General features: G+C 33.3%; 1 protein-coding gene across 1 annotated transcript; it reads right to left on the reverse strand.

Annotated features, from left to right (window-relative positions):
* Nucleotides 1–3,689: 3,689 nt before the first annotated feature.
* Nucleotides 3,690–23,892, reverse strand: LOC134270096 (zinc finger protein 596-like). The gene is made up of 4 exons (XM_062752270.1): nt 23,666–23,892; nt 5,279–5,381; nt 4,662–4,973; nt 3,690–4,367 (listed from the first exon to the last, which is right to left on the reverse strand). The coding sequence occupies exons 1-4, from the start codon at nt 23,890–23,892 to the stop codon at nt 3,690–3,692; spliced, it is 1,320 nt and encodes a 439-aa protein (XP_062608254.1).

The following is a 23,892-nucleotide window of genomic DNA, read 5'->3' on the forward strand; positions in this document are numbered from 1 at the left end:
TACGGGGTAATTCCTATACACCCCCCCCCCACAACATACACACAAAAGTACCGCAAACAAACGAAAGTTAACTTCACTGAAATTCTGCATTATATCTACCACATGAAAGTTTTCCAACTTTGTCTATCCGGAATTTAAATATTAAAAGAAAGCGACTCTATTTTGAAGAAAATTTTAACAACCAATGTGTATAAGATATGCTTATTCGAGTTTGTCGTAAAGGTTTGCCCTGAACGTAATTTTAATAAATTTGCTTTAATTTACATTTTATTTCTCTTTCCATGGTTCATCTAGATATCAAATGCCCCCCCCCCCCCCCCCCCAGTCGTACCTTTTTACTAAGGAAATGTTCGTTCAAGTTAACATCCTCAAAGTTTTAGTACTGAAAGATGTTATAGTTGGAACTTCCCCCCCCCCCCCCCCGAAAAAACCATTGTCTTCTTTTTGTGATTTTGCTTGTCAAATACTTTTTAAGTTCGTCCCCCCTTTCAAATTCGATTCTGAATGACCGCTATGTCAGCGATTTTCGTATAGAAGAGACTGGGCAACAACATCAACTTGTATTTAATTGTGGGGGATTGAATGTGTATAAGATATATCGTTTATGATAAAATTTGTGTATTTTAAGTGATTTAATCCAAAATAATATATTCCGTTTTCCGTTCCGTTCCGCTTTCCGTTCCGTTTTCCGTTCCGCGTTTTAGCAACACCCCATTGTGACCTACAGAATAACATTATTAAATGAAAATTGTGCAATCTGTAAAATAAAAACAAGAGGCCCATGGGCCTTATAGGTCACCTGATCATCATGCAACAACTTTCAAATGATTGAATTTGGTTCATAATTTTAGCTAGATGCTATGGCATTCACAAATTTGAAAGAGGCACAATTGCTAATCATAACTATACACTTAGCAAATGTTTAGTTTGTTTACTCAATACCCATAAGCAGGGTAAGGGAACAAAATGCATGTCAACAATTAATCAGTAATATTCAGCAATAATCAGGAGTGTCCCTACCACAAATGAACCCCTGACCCTAGATCTACAAATTGCACAATTTTTGAAAATGCACACTTGCTTATCAAAAGTGTTTCATTGATACCAAGGAGCAGATTTCAAACAATTCATTTTTAGTAAATAAGTAGAGCCCCCCCCCCCCTTTTGGTATCCCTGACCCAGGGGCCTTGAAATTAATAATTCAGGAAGAAAAGCCCTTGCACATCATAATCATATAATCATATATATCATATAAATAGTTCATCTGCTTATTACCTAGGAGTAGAGAAAAGATTTTTATAGATATTATGTATTTTCACTATAAATCATTATAGAGCCACACCCTAACACCATTACCCCTGACCCTGGGGCCATAAAATACACAATTTTGGTAGAAGCTTTCTTGCTCATCATAACTATGTCCTTAATTGGTTTATTTGATACCTAGGAGCAGAGAAGAAGCTTTTCAAAGAATAAATGCATTTTCACTATATAATCAATAGAGCCCCGCCTTAACACCAGAATCTCTGACCCAGGGGCCATAAAATTCACAATTTTTGTAGAGACACTCTTGCTCATCATAACTATGTACTTAATTAGTTTATTTAATACTCAGGAACAGAGAAGAAGATTTTTAAAGAAATAATGCATTTTCCCTATATAATCAATAGAGCCCCGCGCTAACACCATAACCCCTGACCGTGGGGCCAGAAAATTCACAATTTTAGGAGAGGCACTCTTGCTCATCATAACTATGAACTTAATTAGTTTATTTGATACCCAGGAACAGAGAAGATTTTCAAAGAATTAATGCATTTCACTATATAATCAATAGAGCCCCGCCCTAGCACTAGAGCCCCTGACCCTGGGGCCATTAATTTCACAATTTTGGTAGAGGACTCAATGCTGATTACAATCATACAAACATTTTGACTGCTTTATGTCCAGGAGTAAAGAATATTTTTGAAGAATGCAGTAATTTTAGTGGTTTTTGCCCCACCCCAGGCCCCAGGGACCATGAAATTCACAATTTTTGTTCCCTTTCAACCACAGATGCTATATGCCGAAATTGGTTGAAATATGGTTCAGTGATTTCAGAGAAGAAGCTGAAAATGTTTAAATCTTAGCGCACGACGACGGACAAAAAACAGATTGCAATATGTCATCTGAGTTTACTCAGGTGACTATAAATAATTATATGTAGTCCACTTCATTGCAATTTATTTACCATTAAGCTAGCAACATTTGGTAAAATTGTAAGAAACGCAATTCTTAATTAGATTAATTTATTTTCTTAATTTACATCAATCTGTAATCTCAGATATTGTACTTAAAACAATCCATTTCTATCATCTGAAACCAGGAGTAAAAGCTATGATACTTTAACCTTTGATCTAGTAATAGGTTGAAGTCAAAATATTAATCCATGACCTATGATAAACATGATGCCCTGTACTCTCCTTTGCTATACATGTACACTGTAGTAACAAGCTTATTCAGAGAAAAAGAACAAGTCAGGAGCTGAAAAGGTGGGGGGGGGGGTCAAGGGTGTACACTTTAAGGAGGAGAAGCAGGGCAATAGGGGGTTATGGTTAAAATTAAAAATTGCAAAGACTCACAAGCTTCCTAAGATACATGCATCACCCAGAAATGAAAGTTTTACACATACACACAGAATGTATGATTTAGTACAATTCTCAGGTAAGCAAGTCATTCTTGGCGCACCGTTAAATTAGCGTCATCAAATAGTGATCAGATTTTCATTGGTTAAAAAATAAATCACATCAGAAACTTTAAAATGTTGTTGACAAAGATGAGACGACTTAAGCCCCACTTCTGTACCGTGCGAGAACTTGTAATTGGCTATTTGACACACCAGTTGACATTCACCTGAATTTTTATCCTTTGTTATTTCAATAGTGAGGGAAAACTCTGTCAGAGGCTAATTATGTAGCATCAAAATGCAATGCCTTACTAAAAGTCCAAGCTTATCTGGGAATTGTTCTAATGACCTTGACCTCTGTTCCTCAAAATAAATAGGGGACTTCCTTCAGCAAAGAGCATTTTATTTCAAAAGCTCAAAAGCTTCTTGGAAAGTATTACAGTGTACAGACAGAAATACAGACAGACCCTATAAATTATACAATGTATTTCCACACTTTCAGTGAATATGGAGGACAACAACTTCAAATGTGTACCTCAAATTTCATTAAATTTTGAAAATGTGTACCAAAATTTTCTCTAACTACCTTGACCTTTCAATAAATTTTATGAGTTCTGACAAAAGCTTTCAATGAAGCCAATCATGTACATTGTATTGTAAAGGTTAAAAGGATATACCTCCAACAAAAGAAGTTAAACGAGATAATTTTACATTAGAACAGTGAACGATATGTTAACATTTGTGTAACTTAGATAAAAAATATACAGTGTTTGTACTCATTTAGCATCTACAGGAATCTGCAAGATTGTAAAATTGATTTAAGAAAAGCAAAGTTGAAAAGAAAAAAATCAAGTTAAAAAAAGTGTATTACTTTAAGACACAAAACAAGTTTTTGTACACCTACAAATAAAATTACTTTTCATATACATTTTATTTTCCTTTGAGAATCGTTTTTTCAAATAATATGGTATGCACATATCTGATTTTTACACCTTTGCAAGACTTCAATCACTTCAATTCAATCTGCTTATATGTTGATGTACATCTGATGTACATTACGCTTGTGGCGGTTCAGGGCACCCAGACTACCAAACACTCCGTTGCAGACTTGACATTTTTGAGTGTCCGGCCTCTCGTGTACCTTCCTGTGTATCAGCAAGTAACTTTTCTTAGAGAACACCCTGACACACAGACCACACTCGTGCACAGAACTCCTGTCAGGAGGGTGCGTTAGTGTCCCAGAGTTTTTAATTTCTTTCACAGTGTGGGCTCTTATATGGCCCCACATACTTGAAATTTGTTTGAAAAGCCTACCACAGATGTGGCAAAGGAACTTAGACCTTCTCGATTTTTCCGGTGCCTTTGTGTGACTTTTCATGTGTTTTCTCATTTTTGTTGGTAGTTTGAACATAATTCCACACACAAAGCAAAATCTCTTGTGCTTTAAGTCCTGAAACGTCATTTGGTGATGGTCTAACCATTTTTTGTATCTAAATTTCTTCCCGCAGACAGCGCACTTGAAAGATTCAGATTGATTCCCAGGATTCATAGCGTGCAGAGTTTTTTTCTTTGAACAGGATTTTCTTTTATGCATTATGGGATCTTTTTTCTTGTGGAGAACAAATCGGTAATGTTTATCAAAGTCCAGGTGACAACCATCACAATGAAGTTCTGGTTTGTAATGTAACTGACTATGAATATCAAGCTGATGACAATAAGTGAACTTTTTACTACAAAACTTACAAGAAAAGCCGTTCGTGTCTGCATGACCCTTTATGTGGAGCCTAAGATTTCGGTTTTGACTAAATGTCTTCCTGCAGATAATGCAGATTTTTTCTGTGCTAGACACATGACTATTCATATGTGATGTCAAGTGAATTAACTTAATGAATGTCTGTGAACAAATCTGACATCTGTAGACTTTCTGGGCCATCCTACATTTCAACAGAGTTAATTTAAGCTTAGTGCGCTCTTCACATTTTGTGCACATAAAACTGACACTCTTTTTCTTCCCATTTTCCTTGCTTTGGAGCTTAACATTTTCTTTGTGATCTAAAACTTTCTTTGCTTGCATTGACAAACACTCATTAGGCTCATAAATCTTTCCCTGTGTTACGTTGTTTACCCTTTTATTTCCTGCTTGAATGACCAATTTCTTACACACAGTACACCTCCTGAGCTTGCTTTTATTCTGTTTCTTTAAAGCCTTTAGACGCTTCTGATATTCGCTAAACTTTTTCGATTCCATCTTACGTATTTTTGCTCGCTCAAGCACGCGCTGCTTTCTTTTTTCATGATTCTCCAGGTGCTTCTGTAAATAAAAGTGGCGACTGTATATCTTTGAAAATATATTGCATGGGAACATTTCTGGTCCAGATACTCTGTGACTTCTTTCAAGTGTTCTTTAAATGGTTGCAATTCCTCAAACTCCTTTTTACATAAAATGCAAAATAAAATCATTTTTCTGCTGGTGGAAGGTTGTCCATCTAAGTGCATGCAATTAATGTTTCTGTCCAAAAATGTGAAATCCTTACCGCATGTATTACATCTAAATATTAAGTCCTGGGGCCTCAGTCCATGGACTCTATAGTGTACGCCAAGTGACTTATTTCTTACTAGCTTTGAACATATTTGACAATTTGCATAAACAGGTCCTTGTTGTGTTGGTTGACAGTGGGTTGAGTTAGTTTGCATGTCTGTCAACATGGGTACAGGTTTTCTACAAACAAGACATATTGGTTGTGATTGATCCTAAAATGCTTCCTCAATTCATCGAATTTCTTGTATGCCGAATCACATAATCCACATCTAAAAAACCTTTCTAGTCATCATGAATTTATTTAAGGAGTTACTTATTGGTTGCCCGTTGGTTAAATCCTGCATGTTAGGGTAAAGTAATATTAAAGATAATATTTCGAAAGCGTCTTAAATCCTAATACAAATATTCAGTCAAGTTCATGGGCTTCTCATCTGAATTAAAAAATCCTTTTAATACTAGATTCTGAGTATTTTATTTTAATTTCCATCATTAAAATCTGCTACCAACTGCTAATACTTTGTATATTTTTCATTGCAAAAAAAAAAATAAAAATTAAAGCATTGAAAGATTAATAGTTCTGCATAATCACATCAAGTAAGTTGGGAACGGCTTGGAATAAATTTTCATTAATTATCAAACAAGGCTTGGATATAAGGGCAGTTATTTAAAAAAATGGATTATAAGTGAAATTTCTTACCAAAGAATGTCCATCTCATTTGAACAGAATCTATCTGAAATGATTCTTTTTGATAAAAAAAAAACTGCAGGTTTAAATGTTACAGGAACAAGATGTTAAGTCAATAACAACTTCTGGATCCTTTAGATTGGACAAATGATGATGAATTAAATACAAAATAGTACTCATCTCTTATATCTTTACCTGTTGAATTAGTTTCTGTTCTATTTTCTTCAGATATGTTGAAAGAGTTTTGGGAATTATGTTCACATATTTACTCACATATTTACTCATATAAAGTCCGACACTTGTGCTTCATACTTGGACATTTTACTTGAAAAAGACACAAATGGTAATCTAACAACCAAGCTATATGATAAACGTGATGACTTTAACTTTTCTATCGTCAACTTCCCTTACTTATGCAGCAATATACCTTCATCACCTGCATATGGAGTATTTATATCTCAGTTGATTCGATACGCTAGAGCATGCTCTACGTATGAACAATTTCTTAAACGAGGTAAATTATTGACAAGCAAGTTGATGAAACAATAATATCAACAGTCTCGTTTAAAGTCATCATTTCGTAAATTCTATGGTCGATACAATGACCTTGTCAGCAAATACAATTTATCATTGAATGAAATGCTGACTGACGTTTTTCATACCAATTGTTAGTCCATTATTTATACACTGAATTGACCACGGATTTTTTCCGTTATTTCCTGATTATGACAACGAGCACACGGCGGGGGGGACCGGTCGGCAGGGGATGCTCACTCCTCCATGGCACCTGATCCCACCTCTGATGTTTTGGAGGTCCGTGTTTGCTCTGCTCTTATTTTGTATATTTGTTTAATGGACGTTGAAATTGAATACTGTTCGTTATTTCCATATCCTTCTCATATTTACTTCCTCCGTATCATTTCCCATCTTTAATTTAAATAAAGCTCGGCCTTTGAGTTTGACCGCCTTTTAAAAACCTTATTCTTGGCCATATCTTTTAAAAAGACCTTTTTTTCCTGTGTTTTGAATTCGAACATATTTATTGACACCATGTCAAAGGGATTGGACCCAAATTTCAAAAAAGTAGACTGTCCTCTTCCAAATGAGACCCTTTAAATTTGACTTTTATGATTGAACTATTTAAAAAAAACATCTTTAACCTTGGTGAAAGTTTTTGAACAGTTGGTACTTGGTATTCCATATTTCACATATGTATTACTCGTGCAATGATCTTCCATTGGGTAACAGCAAATTTAACCCTTCGACAACTGACATTAGTATGATTAACTTTGATAAAGTTTAACTTTTGAAATGAGTTTCCGAACTTTAATATCAGCGTTCCAAAGACACATTTTTTATATACATATTTATTATTTACAGATATTTTTTTTCAAGTTTCATTTATTAAACATAATTTACAACATGAAGTAATGTAATTTCAGAGAAATAATGAATTTGATAAATGAAAAGCTTACATAAACTTAACACGGGCAACATGTTCAGTTAAGCCTTTTTGCTTTTTTGATGTGTCAAATATATTTATATGTACATTTATCATAAATTATAGAATATGTGTGGCTTCTCAATTGAAAACCAAATTTTGATTATTTTTGTCCTGTCTGTCTGTCTCTCAGTCTGTTTGTCTACAAACTTTAACCTTTGCTATAACTTATGAACCATGAGAGATAAGGACTTCATATTTGGTATGCATACTTCACTATTAAAGCTTCTTCAAATGATACCAAGGTCAATGACCTTGTGACCTTGACTGTGACCTATATGCTTAAAATAGCTTTTTTTCAGCAAACTTTACCCTTTGCCATTACTTTTGAACCACGAAAGATAGAGACTTCATATTTAGTAAGTATATTCCACGACTATAACCCTTTCCAGTGCTACCAAGATCATTGATCTTTTGAACTAGACTGTGACCTATATGCTAGAAATAGCTTTTTTGTCTTAAAAAATTAACCTTCTCCATAACTTTTGAACCATGAAAGATAGAGACCCCGTATTTGGTATGCTAATACGCCTATTAAGTTCTTTTGAATGACAACAAGGTCATTTACCTTGTTACCTTGAGTATGAAGTATGTGCTAAAATAGCTTTTTTGAACTTTAACCATAACTTTTGAACCATGAGAGATAGGGACATCATATTTAGTATGCATACTCCACTCATCAAGTTCTTTCAAATTATACCAATGATCTTGTGACCTTGACATTTACTTTTAAGCTAAAAATAGATTTTTCGAACTTTATGCCGCCGGGCGCAGTGTTTCACAAACACATCTTGTCAAATATTGAATGATAGGACTTTTTTTTGAAAATTATTTTTGTTGTTGATTAAGTTGTCTTAAAATGTATGTCATTGCATTTTTGAATTTTTAGCCCTATTTATATTCTGAAATATTTCAGGAGAAACATGTTCGCCGACAAATTTTTTCTATGCCGAAAAAAAATTATTATATCATTATGGACCGATTTATGAGCCAAGAAACATTGAGAATCAAAACTCGACTTAGACACTTTGGGTATAGTATTTGACACTCAATACCTCAAAAATAAGTCTAGTAACCTATTGATATATCTGGTTGAAGGTATGTGGGACATACTAAATTAGCGATATACAAAATATGAAAAAAAAAAATTGAACGACAGGTAATTTACTGGCTTAAGGTCATACTTCCCCTTAAAGTTGTGGATATCTTCAATTCGGTAAACACCAGTTACTTAACGGTTGAACGATTTTCTTACCATAACCGGAAGTCAAGTTTGAGTTTGCTTAACAGAAATCAAAAATTGCATGTTTAATAAAAACATTTGGCAATATTATGGAGTTTTAAGGGTTTTTACTATTCATCACAAGTAATGCAGCAATATTAAAAAAAAATAAACTCTCCTATCGTTTCCCGTAACGATGCTAAGTCTTCTTGAAAATTGCTTTCAATGTAAGTACGCATTTTCAGTGCTCTTGCAGGAAAATTTCAATGTAAAGGGAATGGAGAGTTGCAAAAATTCACTACATTACGTAAAAATAATTATTTAACTATTAAGAAGAAAAGAAGATGAATTTGGGAAACACTGATATCGATGCCGCTGTAGACGGGTATTGAGTTTTTTCAAATGCAAGTAAAACCAACAAAGGTCGAAAGGTCAAAATTAATCAAGAAATATCTCGTCACAAAGAATACTTCTGTGACCAATGAAAGTTTTATTCCTAACTGTTTGAAGGTATGGTTATGGTTGGAAGTTTTTAAAGTAGATCAAACTTTAAGGTCAAGGTCAAAAGTTTTAAAATATTTATGCCCACTAGAACGTCTTGTCCCATTAAAAATACATTAACGTTAAGCTTGAAAGTCATAGCACCCTCAGTTCAAATGTTTTGGTGAAGTTAAAGTTAGGTTTATTTGGGGAAAAGTGTGTCAAAATCAAAGGTTTAGCGGACTTATTTGATGGTATTCAAAGAAAGATTTGTCGCCGAAATATGGCTGTAATAATGCAGATATGGAGTAAAACATTAATCAATCAATTAATCAAGCAAAGAAAGATTTGTCTTTGAATACCTGTACCCCTTTGAAATATGAAAGCTACAATTATAGTCCAACAAACTCAAAAAGTTATGAACAAGTTGAAGGTTTACTGACAATAAGACAAACAGGCAGACAGACAGATCAAAAATGATATACCACTGAATCTATGAATTAAGGGACAAGAAAAAGTAGTTAACCCCTATTTAACTTTTATTTACGCGTATCTTTACCAGAGCGAGGACGGAATGCGAAACCTCCATAATAATAGTCTGAATATAGGTGAAAAAAATCTAAACAATTTATACACCTTCATACACTTTATACATTGACACATTGGATACAAGCGAAGCGTATCACATTCTTTAAGGAGAATGAAACTGGTGGTTTGTAAATACAACAAGGTGCAGGCAACAAAAAGACCCAACCCATGACAGATAAAGAAGTCATAAATTGCCCGCCATTTGTTGGAAACAAAAGGACCTGATTTCAGAGATATAGAGGGATTATCACAAGAGGCAAATATATAATATGAATTCAATCTTTTCTAGATCTATTTGAAAGATTGAAATTTTGAGGCTAATGAAAAAGAAATATATTTTCATTTTAAGGGGTCTTGAAATATTTGCATTGCTGTTCTATTTACGGTTTTGATTTCAAAATAATCTCTAGTTCCAGGGTTCTCCATGGGTTGTTTAGCGTGGTGCCTCCACCACAGTTGAATAAGGTAGCGTCAGAGTAAAAAAAGATAACGTCATAGTTAAATAAGGTAGAGTCACAGTTAAATAAGTTAGCGTCAAAGTAAAATTACAACCCCAAAGTTTCGCTTAAAATATTAACACCTCAGATATATTGACGTTGATTTGGTTTCTTTTCCCGTAATATTAAGTTACCTCAATCAGGACCCATTGTATGACTTCCAATATCAATTATCATTGAGACTTTAATATGAATAGAGGGAGATAAGCAAGAACTACGAACTCTAACTCTTGATTCCCCCCTACATTTTGCACTTATTAAATTCAATATTAATGGCAATCTGGCCATTAAATCTTTGTTTAATACAAAGATCAGTATTATGGTAATTGATTAATCATTTTAATTCCTGCGCTAGATAGTAAATTATCATTAATTCCAGGTCTTGAGAAAAGGAGGGGGGGGTAGACGATATTTTCTAGTGATTTTTTTTTCGTTTTTTGTCTATAAACATATGTTCCCCCCGTGAAACACCAAAAGCTTTGGCGTAAATTTGTAAAATGGACGTCCATATTATTGTATAAATAGGAATTTTTGTTTCAAGGGGGGGGGGGTAAAAATATTTTTCGTTTTCCGTTGATTTCTATGGTAAAAATAACACAAGTTTTGCCAAAATTATAGATTTATCTCCCTTTGATATCCCAAATAAGTAACGTTTTATGAAAATTTATATAATCATCTATAAACATTTTGAAAATCATTCTGATATGTTAACTTTTGAAAATCGACTTAGAGGCAGGCGGGAGAACAATACTATCTTTCGTGGTTCTTTCCACATTTCATGATAAAAGCAAAATTTATAACATTTAAAAAATCAATAATTTATACTTTAGTTCATCATCAGATTATCACATAAGTAAAATGTCCTTCAAACTAACAAAAAAGTTTATTGGTATTGATCGGACATTTTTGAAATCTTGAAAAAATAGCAGTAGATCCACCAAAGTATAGTTGTATTAATGTAAATTGCCAATTTTTTAATCACAATTATTAATAAAGTAATCGTTTATCAGACCAAGAATTGCAAAAAAATAGATATAAAGTGAATGTAATTATATTACTCACCAGTACCCTTCCATTATGTAATGAACTCGGAGGGTGTTTATGAATAATCTAGCTTTTGTTATCAAAATTGTTTTGATTAGGTTTAATTAGGTTAAAGTGATTACAACTGGTAAAAGTGTCTGCTTTAAAGTCCCAAGGAAAAATGCTGACCCTTACTTCGCATGTTATAATCCCACTGAGACCGGTCCTTGGAATACGACTGTAAAAACGAGGTGTCGTTGAGCAGTAGGTGCAAGCTAGAAACTGACTTTTCACCTCTCAATAGCCCTGACTGCCAAGTTTTGGACAAATCGGACAAACTGTGCCACTCTACACCAACGAATTGTGACATCTACAAAATAAATGTACAGTTTACGAGAAGGACGAGGAAAATTGGAAATCACAAAGTATATGAATATTAACAACATTAAACGTTACCATTTTCAAATTTATATACAATCTTTCCTTGCAAAATGTCCTTTTTCGATTTTATTGATAGCTGCTTTTTTCAGTAAATATGGAACTTGTAAATCTTATTACTTCGTCATAGCTCATTTGCTATATAATATTTTTGAAAAATAGGTAAACGGAAATCTAAAACCCATAAGCTTTATGATAAACTCGCTCGTATACTTTAACTAATGAAGCGTCAACTTTCCTTATGTGTGCAGCAATATACCTTATTACCAGCATACGGGGTTTACATCTTTAAAGTGATTCGTTACGCAAGAGCAAGAACTATTTTTAAACCAGGAAACTTACTGTAAAGCAAATTGTTGAAACAAGAATATGAGCGGTATCGTTTAAAATCTCTTTTTGTAAGCTGTCTTTCGATGATGACCTTGTCAGCAACTACAGATTGTCATATAAATGAAGACTGATGTTTTTTTTTATACTAATTCCATAGGCCATAGTAAACAATCAATGCACTGACGACTAAATTTTCCATTAGTATATAATGAGAATACGGGGAGGGGGGGGGGGGTTACCGGTCGACAGAGGGTGCACACAAAGTATACTTCTGTGAACAATGAAAACTATAGTCCTTCCTGTTTGAATGTATTTAAAGTAGGTCAGACTTTAAGGTCAAGGTCAAAAGATTAAAAGCATGTATGCCCAGTAAAGTACAGAATTCATAGCACCCTCATTTCAAAGGTTTTGCTGAAGGTTAAAGTAAGAAATTTTTTTTGGAAGAAGTGGATTATATTCAAAAGACAAGCGGTCTTATTTGGTGGTATCCAAAGAAAGATTATTTCTTAAATACCCCTGTAAAATATGAAATCTACAGTCCATTTTCTAACTCAAAAGTTATGAACAAGACAAAGGTTTATTGGTTATAAGACAAACAGGTAGACAGACAGATAAAAAGTAATGTATCACCGATTTCACGAATGTGCCATGAAAATGTAGTAAAACCTGTTACTGTTTATGTGTACCAGACCGAAAAAGGCATCTGAAACCTCAGTAATACTAGTCTGAACATAGGTGAAAAAATCTAAACATTTCATACATCTACATGCACTTAATACACTGACACAATGGGTGCAAGCAAAGCGTATCTCATTCTTTAAAGAGAATGAACCTGGTGGTTTTTAACAAAAGACCTCACCCATAGAACGTAAAGAATTCATAAATTATCCGCCATATGCTTGAAACTAAGGGACCTGATTTCAAAGATATAGAGGGATTATCACAAGAGGTAAAATATTGGATATAGATTTGATCTTTTCTATCTGAAAGAGACATTTTTAGGACAATTTAAAAACAGATTTCATTTTAAAGGGCCTGCATATATTTGCATTGCTGCTTTATTTACGATTTTTAGTTAAAAAAAAATCAGTTTCAAGGTTCCTTATGGGCTATTAAGAGTAATTCTCTGTAATGACTTGAACTTTTATATAGGAGCTGTGGCACGCATAGTCTCCGAATTTTTCCAAACTCTCTATGATAAAAGGCATTGATACCCTGAACTGAAATCAGGCAAAAAATGGTTGCTATGTTTTATAGTTACCAAGGTAACATGTCTTAAAGTTCGAAAAATGGCATTATTTAAAATGTTTAGAGCCCCATAGTTAATATTTGCGGCAAAGCAAACAATTGTTAATGACTTTTACCAAAAGTTGAAGGTAAGATGTCTCAAATGCAGGATAAACATGTTTGGTAAATCAACTATTACATACGTTACTATGGTAACAAAGTATTCAAAAGTAAAAAAAATATTCATTGAATTTTATGAAGTCATACTCGTAAAAATGAAAAGCAATTATAGGATGACATGTTACCAAATAATAGAAAAAAGAGCATTGAAACACATACCAAGAAAAAATATGATATTTCATTTTGGTTGGCAATGGTTGCCAAGGTTTTTATGTCCCAGAGAGCCTTCAAAGTAACACTATGTATGTTTAAATATGATCCTATCTTTTTAAAAAAGCACATTTCCTCATAACTAATGATCAATTTTATAAGATGTTGGTGTGCTCCAAATTTTCCCATTTCAAAAAATTCAGATTAGATTCTGTAAATAGAGCGTTGCTATGGAAATAAACAGAAAATATATGCTTAAAAACCTGAAATATATTTTGTTTCCTTGGATACGTACCCTTAAATGTAGATTTCCAAAACTTTTATGATTGATTTTTATTAACAGCTAACTTGACTTTTAATTTTGACTTTCATCCAATCTCTAAGTTGATGCAAGAAGTTGGCACACAGGATTTGATATTGATATAAAGTTAAAAAAAATCGAACATTTTCCCTTCTTGGTAACCATAGCAACAGTGTTGTTTTATCCATCAAATTTTATCAATATATGATATTCAACTTCAGTTCTAACAGATAAGACTATTCCAGTTGAGCTCTTTAATTTGTTTCTTGATTGAATGGCAATTTAAGTTTAAATGCAGGCGGAAAAAAAATCACTTTTAAGCACCGGTACTTTGTTTCCATGGTAACACTACAAAGTAGCAATTATACCCAAGTTTTCTTATGGTTTTGGTGTTGCAAGGTCCGAAGGATGCATATTTGCCAGTCTTGAATTTTCATGTTTTTCTTCAAGATAGTAGCATTAACCCGATCTTGGTTACTGGTTTTGCATGGTTACACCGTGTTACCATGGCAACCATAAAAGTTATTTATAGAATAATATTGCTTATACTTATATACTTAAGGTCAAACATTTTCATTGTTTTTCTTAAGTCAATGATTAAGTTTTAGCATGTAGCACCTACCATTAGTGAAAATGGAGTGTTTTTCAACATATTTCAGCATTTTAAATATATTCCAAACGTACCCTTGGTTACCACTTACTTAGGCCATCCTTAAAAAAATGTTTGTTTGGAATTGCCGCCTGAAGGGTTTCAGACACAGGAGGAAGGGAGGGAAATTATTTTTTTTTATTGAAGATAAATTTAAAATTTTTTATAAAAATCTCAGTAAACAGTAAATACGTATACATTTTCTTACTTTTAAAAAAAGTATCTACCATCAACAATAAAACCTAATTTTACATAGGTCTGACATGTGATAAATGTAATGGGCAAAAAAATTGATTAAATAAAAAAAAAACTTCCTATTTTTGGTCAATAAATTTTTTTTCAGGAGGGGGCATTTCAATGAGGCGGGAGGCAATTCCAAACAAACTATAATTTTATTTTGGCCTTAGAGATATATTCTTAACAGTTTTTTCACAGTATTAGTGACATCAAGGTGTCATGTTTTTGCTAGAATGGTTTGTTTGCTTTTTCTAGTTTTTATCAAGCCACAGTCAGGGTTTAAAATGGCTGAAAATCTCGATTTTTCAAACTTTCCCGCCTGTTGCCATAGCAACCGAGACACTTAGCAACGACATTTTGTTTGATACTTTTTTCTGGTGTCAAGTACTAAGTATGGGTGAAGTTTCATCAAAATCGGTGACCATGCGTGGCAACGAAGTTTAAGTGGTTACAGAGAATGGCTATTAAGTGTGATGTCCCTACTACAGTCAAATAAGGAAGCATCATAGTTAAAATACACAGCCTCAATGTTCCGCTTGAAATATTAACGCTTCAGATATATTGACGTTTTGGGTTTCTTTTTCTGAAATATTTAGTTACCTCAATCAGGACCCAATGTTTGACTTCCAATATCAGTTATCATTGAGACTTTAATATAAATAGAAGGAGATAAGCAATTTTCCACAATTCATGATCAAAATCAAATTACATTTTTAAAATCTAGTAATTCATATTTTAGTTCATCAGCAGATAATCACATTGGTACAATATACTTCGAGCTAATAAAAATAGTTTATTGGTAATAATCAGGCATTTTTGTAACCTTGAAAAAATAGCAATAGATCCACCAAAGTATAGTTGTATGACTGTAAACTTCCAACTTTTTGATAACAATTTCTTAAATACTTCGGTTGCAAATATAAAGATACAAAGTGAATTTAATTATATTACTTACCAGAACCCCTTCTATTATGTAATGTACACGGACGGTGTTTATGAAAAATTTAGCTTATGTAATCAAAATTCTTTTAATTAGAGTAAAATGGTAACAACTGGTACTAATAATTTTGTATTTCACTGCTAATATCTGTTTATTCATTTGTATTTATATGTTTCGTCGTTCTTTTAGAATATATAAACACACACACACACACACACAAACCCTTACACACACACACTCACACTCACACACACACACACACACACACACACACACACACACACACACACACACACACACACACACACACACACACACACACACACACACACACACACACACACACACACACACACACACACACACACACACACACACACACACACACACACACACACACACACACACACACACACACACACACACACACACACACACACACACACACACAAAAAGTGTTCAAAAAGTAATATATCATGATTTCATCTCAAAAATTGCAATAGAATGGTCACAAATATTAGCACTTCATATACGTCGTACGCTATTGTTAAATCGAGCATATTGGAAAAGATGAGTTTAATAAAGAGATTGGAAGGATCCTTAAAAATCCAATCTATGATTTTCTCATATTTAAATACAATTTGCCTTTTGTAAAGGTATCATGTTATGAGATTATCAACCATGGTCATCAAGAAAAAAATAATAAACCATTGAATCTACTTTATAGGGGCAAAAACACGTAGTAAAACCCGACAAAGATACTGTTTACGTGTACAAGACCGAGAAAGACATCTGAAACCCCCATTATAAAAGTCTGAATATAGGTGAAATTTTTAGAAACATTTTTTACACTTGTCTGCATCTTATCTATATATTTATACTTAAGATGCAAGCAAAGCGTATCACATTCTTTAAAGAGAATTATACCAGTGGTTTTTTTTATATATAAAACAAGATGCAAGTTACATGTACATGTACGCAGAGCCCCGATACAAATGCCGGCCATTTGTTGGAAAAATAAAAGAAATAATTTAAAGTGACTGCGTTCTAAGGGGCTTGGACAGATACGGATCCCTTTTTTCGTTTGATTTTTAAAATAAAATCCGTTTTTGGTTCTCCATTGCCTCTGTATCGTCTCGGCACCAAATTTAATAAACACATCACCATAGTTCCGCTTCACTTCAAATATATTTTCATGCGATGTATATATATTTCATATTGTAAATCACCCTGAGTGCCGAGTAAAGGTCAAAATTTTAAGCCCTTCATCGGCATACGGTGACGTCTCCGTATAAGTGAAAAATTCTCGAGAGGGACTTAAACAATACAAAATCAATCAATCAATCAATCAATCAATCTTTAAGTAGGATGAGCTACAAGTTTATAGTGAATATTTTAATTAACTATTCAAAAACAGGAAAAGAATCTTTAAAAAGTAATATTCTTGGTATTTCAGGTAGAGGAACTAATCATCTTTTTTGATTGAAGCAAAATTACATTAGTGATGTTGTTAGCCATGTAGTAACCTATATCATAATATTTTGGAATTCCTCGTTTAAACAAAACAAAACAAATAAAACTCTTGAGTGAATGATGAAACGGTTTACTTCATCGATATCATTTCAATTATTTTAAAGCATATTTTAGATTGCATGTTCTCAATTTCATTACACAATAAGGTCACCCCGAAGCCTATCAGACGGACAGACAGACGGAAATACTGATTACTATATGGTATTTCTCTTTTCAAGCGAGGGGTATAAATACGACCGACTTATAGGCAAGTATATACGATACAATCTTTCCTCACGAAATGTCTAAGCTTTCCGATTTTATTGACGGCTGCTTATTTAGTAAAAATGGAACTTGTAAATTTAATTTCTTCGTCATAGCTCATCTGCTTTATAATATCTTTTTGAAAAAATGTAGTCGGTAATCTTAAATTCATTAGCTTCATTAGCTTAATTTATGATAAATTCATATACTTTAACTTATGAAACGTCAACTTTCCTTACATGTGCAGCAATATACCTTATCACATGCATACGGAGTTTATATTTCTAGATAATTCGATATGCAATTGCAAGAGCAAGAACTTTTTTTTACTCCACGAAACTTACATTAAAACAAATTAATGAAAGAAAAATATCAGCGGTATTGTTAAAAGTATCTTTTTGTTAGTAAGGTATTGTCGTTGATGACCTTGTCAGCAAACACAGATTATTATTCAAATGAAGACTGACGTATTTCATCCTTATTGTTAAGCCTTTATAAACAATCACTGCACTGGCGATTGAATTTTGGATTAGTATACTGAGAACCCGGCGGGTTTTATCAGTCGACAGGGGATGCCCGCAAAAATTAATTCTGTGAACAATGAAAGCAATATTCCTACCTGTTGGAAAGTTTTGTTCATGGTTGGAAATTTTTAAAGTGCGTCAGACTTTAAGGTCAATGTAAAAAATTTTAAAATATTTATGCAAAGAATAAGATAGGACAAGTAATGTCGCATGGCCCCCAAATTTCTCAGAAAATAGATTACTTGTATATAAAAAGACACCCCAGTCTTTTGAAAGATGGAAACACATACTTTTTATAAAACATATTAGATTTCTTCTCATTCGGCCATAAAATGAATTTTAGAGGACTTTGTTTCTGCATGATCACGAAAAATAGTAAGAATATGCAGTATTTTCAGCATTCTTACGCTCTGAAAACTATGAGCGACTAAGAGTACCACTAAGATATTTTGTTATTTGAGAGCAATACATAAGTACTTGCTTTGTATTAAAAATCTTCGTGGTACTCTTAGTCGCTCATGTTTAAATATTTAAAAAATCAAGAAAAAAATCGTGTAAATTTTATAAAACTCGATTGATAATGATCAACCTGCTTTTTCCCGGATGAACAATGTGACGGGTATGTTATGTTATAAACAAGCTGCTCCTTGTCAAACGGTAGTTATTTGTAATTTTTTCGCAAGAAACATAATTTACACAAGTTTTTCAAACCATCAATCGTCTCGGATAAGGAAAAAGTTGTTTAGAATTAATAAACTCACCGGCGATGTTTCAAGTCAAAATAGCTCAGTAGTGCGACACTGCTGACAGGACATGCCATAGAAATTTCGACTGGATTTCCACTTTCCTGATAGGATCAGTCATGTTTTGGTGAAAAATCAAATGAATATTTTCCTGCATGCAATGATACATAACGAAATTATCCACGATACCATTTCCACTTGAGGTATTTCACGAAATTACGATGAGTACGAAGCGTCTGCTGTACGACGCCATTTTTGTTTTGAGTGGGAGCGGATCAAATCCACCACACGCACCTGTTTTGAATAAATCTGCAATAGGTTATTTTTATCGATTTGTTTCTGCTCATATCGCTTCAAAATTATAAGGACAACTTTTTAAACTTAACATAACAAGGTGGATTTGTATTTTTCATTTTATTACTATTTAAAAAATATTTATTAATGGAATATGAGATTAAAAAAAAACAACAACAACACAAGTTCTGGATGACGAGAGTATAAAGACATCCTAGATTCATCCTTGCAGAAACAATGTATCTGTTCTCACTTATCAACTTGCTCTATTTTTTTTTTCTTTAAAAGATCACACGAAATTAATATTATAAAAAAAATGAGGTTCTATTGAGGATGACTGGGGGTGCAAGGTATATATACTTTCCTTCCAAGATCCATTTTGCAACTCAAAGTCATTTTAAAGCTACAGAATTGGAAACTGAAACCCTGTGCCTGAAGGGTCTTAAGCCTGTTGTAAAACTTTAAATCATAATTTGACAGTGAAAAAAGGTGAATCTGTCGTACTTTACAAATATTTCATGAACTTGTAGATTGACAAGCCCTAATCATTTTTCCTCATAAAATACCAATTTCATAAGTATCTCAATAATCAGTTGTCTTATAGTTAGGAAATATTATAAAATGATCATTGATCATTCATTCTTACTGAAAATCAATGATTCTGATTCGCCGATGAATTTCTGTATCCATTTTTTTTTCATTCGTACATGTAAATATCTATTTATAGTACAATGGAAAACCCATTTTTGTTTTGGAATTGCCATTATGTAACATGAGGCTACAATACATGTGTACTTTGAGTGAAATAGAATCATCACTCTAAAATCTTTTTGATCAAACTGTGGTAAATCTAGTTTTTTTTCTAGTTAAATTATGAACTTATAAAGGGAGGATGTCACTATATATTTAAAGTTTAAAGTATCCTACAGGAAATGAAATCAGACGATGAGATTCAAGTTAAAGTTTAAAAATTATTTTTTGTAAACTCTTGACGAAATTATTACAATGCTGATCTAGGGTTACAAAAGCTGAAGGACTGTAGCTCTCTGCTTGGGTAAATTCGGACAGATAAATTGCCCCCCTCCCCACCCTTTAATTTTCATTCCGGTGTATGAAAATGCAAATATTTGCCGCATATATGTATACACGTACACTGTATAATGAAAGACTCTTTTAAAAAGTATAAAATACGGGTATGTTTATAAATTTTTCCACTGTTAAGAGAAATGTAGTGAAGTAAACGGGAAGAAATTTGTTGCAATATTCCACGTATAGATTAGGCTAAATATATAGGTGAGTCTGCGACAGAAAATGCATTGCGTATTATACAGGGAGCCTGCGACATAAAATGCATTGTGTATTTTAAAGTTAGTTATTTTTTTTACTTGTTACCAAGTAGATCCGATATCAGCTTATTTGTTTCCTACCGATGACACTGGAGGGAGCTGTACATAGTTTTTGTCTGTGTATGTCCGTCAGTCTGTCTAGCTGTACTCTTTCAGTTCACATGTGCCACTTGTTTTTCTTCACTTTTTTTCTAAACATCTGCAATATTGAGCTGCGTAATTTTTTGTATGCGGGTTTTTCTTGCTGAATTAAAAATAAAGTTTGCATTTTTCCGCTTAAATGATCTTTGACGGAATTTGGGGACTTTCTTGTTTATAACTAGATTAAACCTTGGGTGTAAGGGACCTGTATTGCTGGGGCAATGATAATACCCCGATGTGTGTTGAATATTATTTCTAAGTAACTACCGGTACCTTACTTTTACTTGTCTAGGAACTTAGCAGGAAGATCATATAACTTTCTATAATTTAGGTTGCATACACGTTAAAATGTCTTTTAAACCCCTGCTTAAAATTAGTTGCCCCTTTGTAAACACACTATCATTTTCACTGTATGTTTGACACTTTTCATTCATCTAAAATCTTTAATATAACAGTTTTAAATCAAAGGAGAAAAGAACCATGTCCCTTTCTTTTTTTCTGCTACTTGTATGTGTGAGCCCCTAAAACCCCTATCCACTGATAATTACGGTAGCTCGTATAAGACATGGTATGAGATTTTTTTCAAATAGGGGGCACGAAATAAAATTCGTGGGAACGAAATAAGAATTCGTGGAAACAAAATAAAATTCGTGGGGTTATCAGCTGTTACATGTATTTTTTTCTGATTATTCTGTAATGCACATACGGTTTTGAATGCAGCTACTGGTATAACATCAAGGGTACAAGTTTTTAATTCATCTTTGCAAACATAAAGATTCTTTGACAGATTTTTTTTTCTGGCTGGTTTTGATATATTATATTCTCCCTCACTTCGTTCATCCAAATATGAATTTATTAAGAACTAAATAATCAACATACACATGTGTCGTAAACAGGTTGCTGCTCGTTAGCTCTTTATTTTTAATATTATACAAATAATCTCAAGATAATCTCAATTCTAAATCATCTACGGAAGATTTAATTTGTATATCGTCCATTTTTTGCACAAAATGTTCTTAATACACAGTGTACCTTACTACCTAACAACTTGATATTCAAAGAACCGAGCGAACTTAGATAAACGCTCAACCCTGCGAACTGCTATTTGTACCAACAAATTACGTGGACCTAATTTCGAACACGCGACAACTACGACCGAACATAAGTATAACTTGTATGTTCACATTCAGTTTATACATTTTTATATCCATATCAAAACAACTTTCTTTTGTAAAATAAAGTCTTCAATTTGTAGTCACAGATGCTAAAAGAAAAACTGCATTTTATTTGGCAATAGTCTAGTCTCATACAATACATGTATGGATCAAACCTGTTAGAGTGACTTTATGCAAAATACAATCATTGCAGAAAAGGAAGTGCTGTTTTTTATTTTATATAAAAATGAGAGGTCATAGTGCTGTATATTGTAATAGAAAAATACTTAGTTCATAAAGAGATATTTTATCATAGTTTAATAAATAAAAAGAACTACAAATGTTGTTTTTTTTTGCCGACTTCCCCAAGTCCATTAATCGAAATGAAAATATTTTCATCTACGTAACTATGCAAGTAGATAATTGTATGAATTTTCCCAAAATGTATTAGTATTCGGGAAGAGAATAATATATATAACGTTATAATTTTTGTAAAACTTGAATAAAGCTGTAAACAAAGTTGTCATTAATATTCGATCAATTTTTAAAGAAGTGTAACATGTAGGCATGAATCGAGAATTATCGTGCATAGTTCTTTATTTTTGGTATTTTATTTGGTTACTAGGGATTTAATTGGTTACTAAGGATTTATTGGGTAACTTAAAGTTTAATTTTTACTGTATTAATTATATTTTATGTGTATAGACAGTGTACATAAAATACACAAAAATATGTGACTGTAACATAATTATTTGTTATTCTGATGTTCACCGTGGTTGCATACAAACTGTTAAGAGATCTTCCAACACGTTTATACATTTTTTATATGACTGTAACGCTGTTGCTAAGGATTTCGTTTATGCCTGTAGGATAAAATTTTGAATTCTAAAGATACATACAGATCTTAATCCTTAAAATACAAACGTTGAAGCTTACAATTTCATATCATAGTACACAAACATCCCTTTATCTCAATATTTTTATACATTTAGAGTTGTTACTAGGGACGTGTTTGGTTGCCATGGAAAATTAAATTTTGTATTTCACCTACAATTTACAATGTTTCTAGGATTTAAATGATTTTCAGCTCACCTCAACGAAGTTGGGGGAGTTTATGTAATACCCTCTGCATTGGCGTCCCAGGTTAAGGTTAAGTTTTTTGGAGCAGTTTCTTTTTAAGTACTTCTATGTCCTATATTGATTAGACATGCATGGAAGATGTTGCTAGTGTGTTTCATTGTACCGGTCAAAGTTTCAGATGCTGCAATTTCAGCAAAGGAATGATCAGCTTAATGTTTTTGGTGCAGGTTAACATTTTTGGTGCAGTTTTTGGTGTAGGTCTCATTTCCGAGTAACTATAAGCCCTATGTTGACCAAACTTACATGGATGATACATCTTAGGATGCATACTACCAGCCTTGCTTCGGATGCTGAATCTGACCTACATTTTCCGGTTGAGTGAACAGGTTAAAGTTTTTGGTGATGGTTTCATTTTGAAGATACTTTGAGCCCTATAATGACCAAACTTGCATGGATGGTACATCTTAGGATGTAATCTACTAAACTTGCTTTGGTAGCTGAATCTGACCTACATTTTTCGGTTGAGTGAAAAGGTTAAAGTATTTGGTGATGGTTTCATTTTGAAGATACTTTGAGCCCTATAATGACCAAACTTGCATGGATGGAACATCTTAGGATGTATTCTACTAGACTTGCTTCGGATGCTGAATCTGACCTACATTTTCCGGTTGAGTGAACAGGTTAAAGTTTTTGGTGCAGGTTTCATTTCCAAGTTACTATGAGACATATAATGACCATACTTACATGGATGATACATCTTAGGATGCATACTACCAGCATTGCTTCAGATGCTGAATCTGACCTACATTTTCCGGTTGAGTGAACAGGTTAAAGTTTTTAGTGATGGTTTTATTTTGAAGATACGTTGAGCCCTATAATGACCAAACTTGCATGGATGGTACATCTCACTACTGTATTAAAAAGACCCTGAGAATCCAACAAAACCCTGAGGAAGTACTGAGTTGTACTGAGAAAACCCTGAGTGGTACTGAGGCTACTACTGAGATTCTGTGGTAGTCCTGAGATGCACTGAGGTTTTGACTGTGCATTCTGTTGTGCTACTGAGGAGCACTGAGGTTTGGACTGTTGATACTGTTGAAGTACTGAGGGGCACTGAGGTGCTTCTGAGGGAACTGAGCTGATACTGAGTGATACTGAGGTTTTTTCTGAGGCTACTGAGGACAT

Source organism: Saccostrea cucullata, unplaced genomic scaffold (assembly GCF_032062105.1).
Source record: "Saccostrea cucullata isolate Sc308-1 unplaced genomic scaffold, CSIRO_AGI_Scuc_v1 ctg1445, whole genome shotgun sequence".
Classification (NCBI taxonomy): Eukaryota; Metazoa; Mollusca; class Bivalvia; order Ostreida; family Ostreidae; genus Saccostrea; species Saccostrea cuccullata.

Coding starts and splice junctions, on each gene's coding strand:
- LOC134270096 (XM_062752270.1), bottom strand. CDS start 23,892: ATGTCCTCAGTAGCCTCAGAAAAAACCTCAGTATCACTCAGTATCAGC. Junction 4,974..5,278: donor GTCAAATATGTTCAAAGCTA/GTAAGAAATAAG, acceptor TTTTATTTACAG/AAGCACCTGGAGAATCATGA. Junction 4,368..4,661: donor AAAATGGGAAGAAAAAGAGT/GTCAGTTTTATG, acceptor TATTGTCATCAG/CTTGATATTCATAGTCAGTT.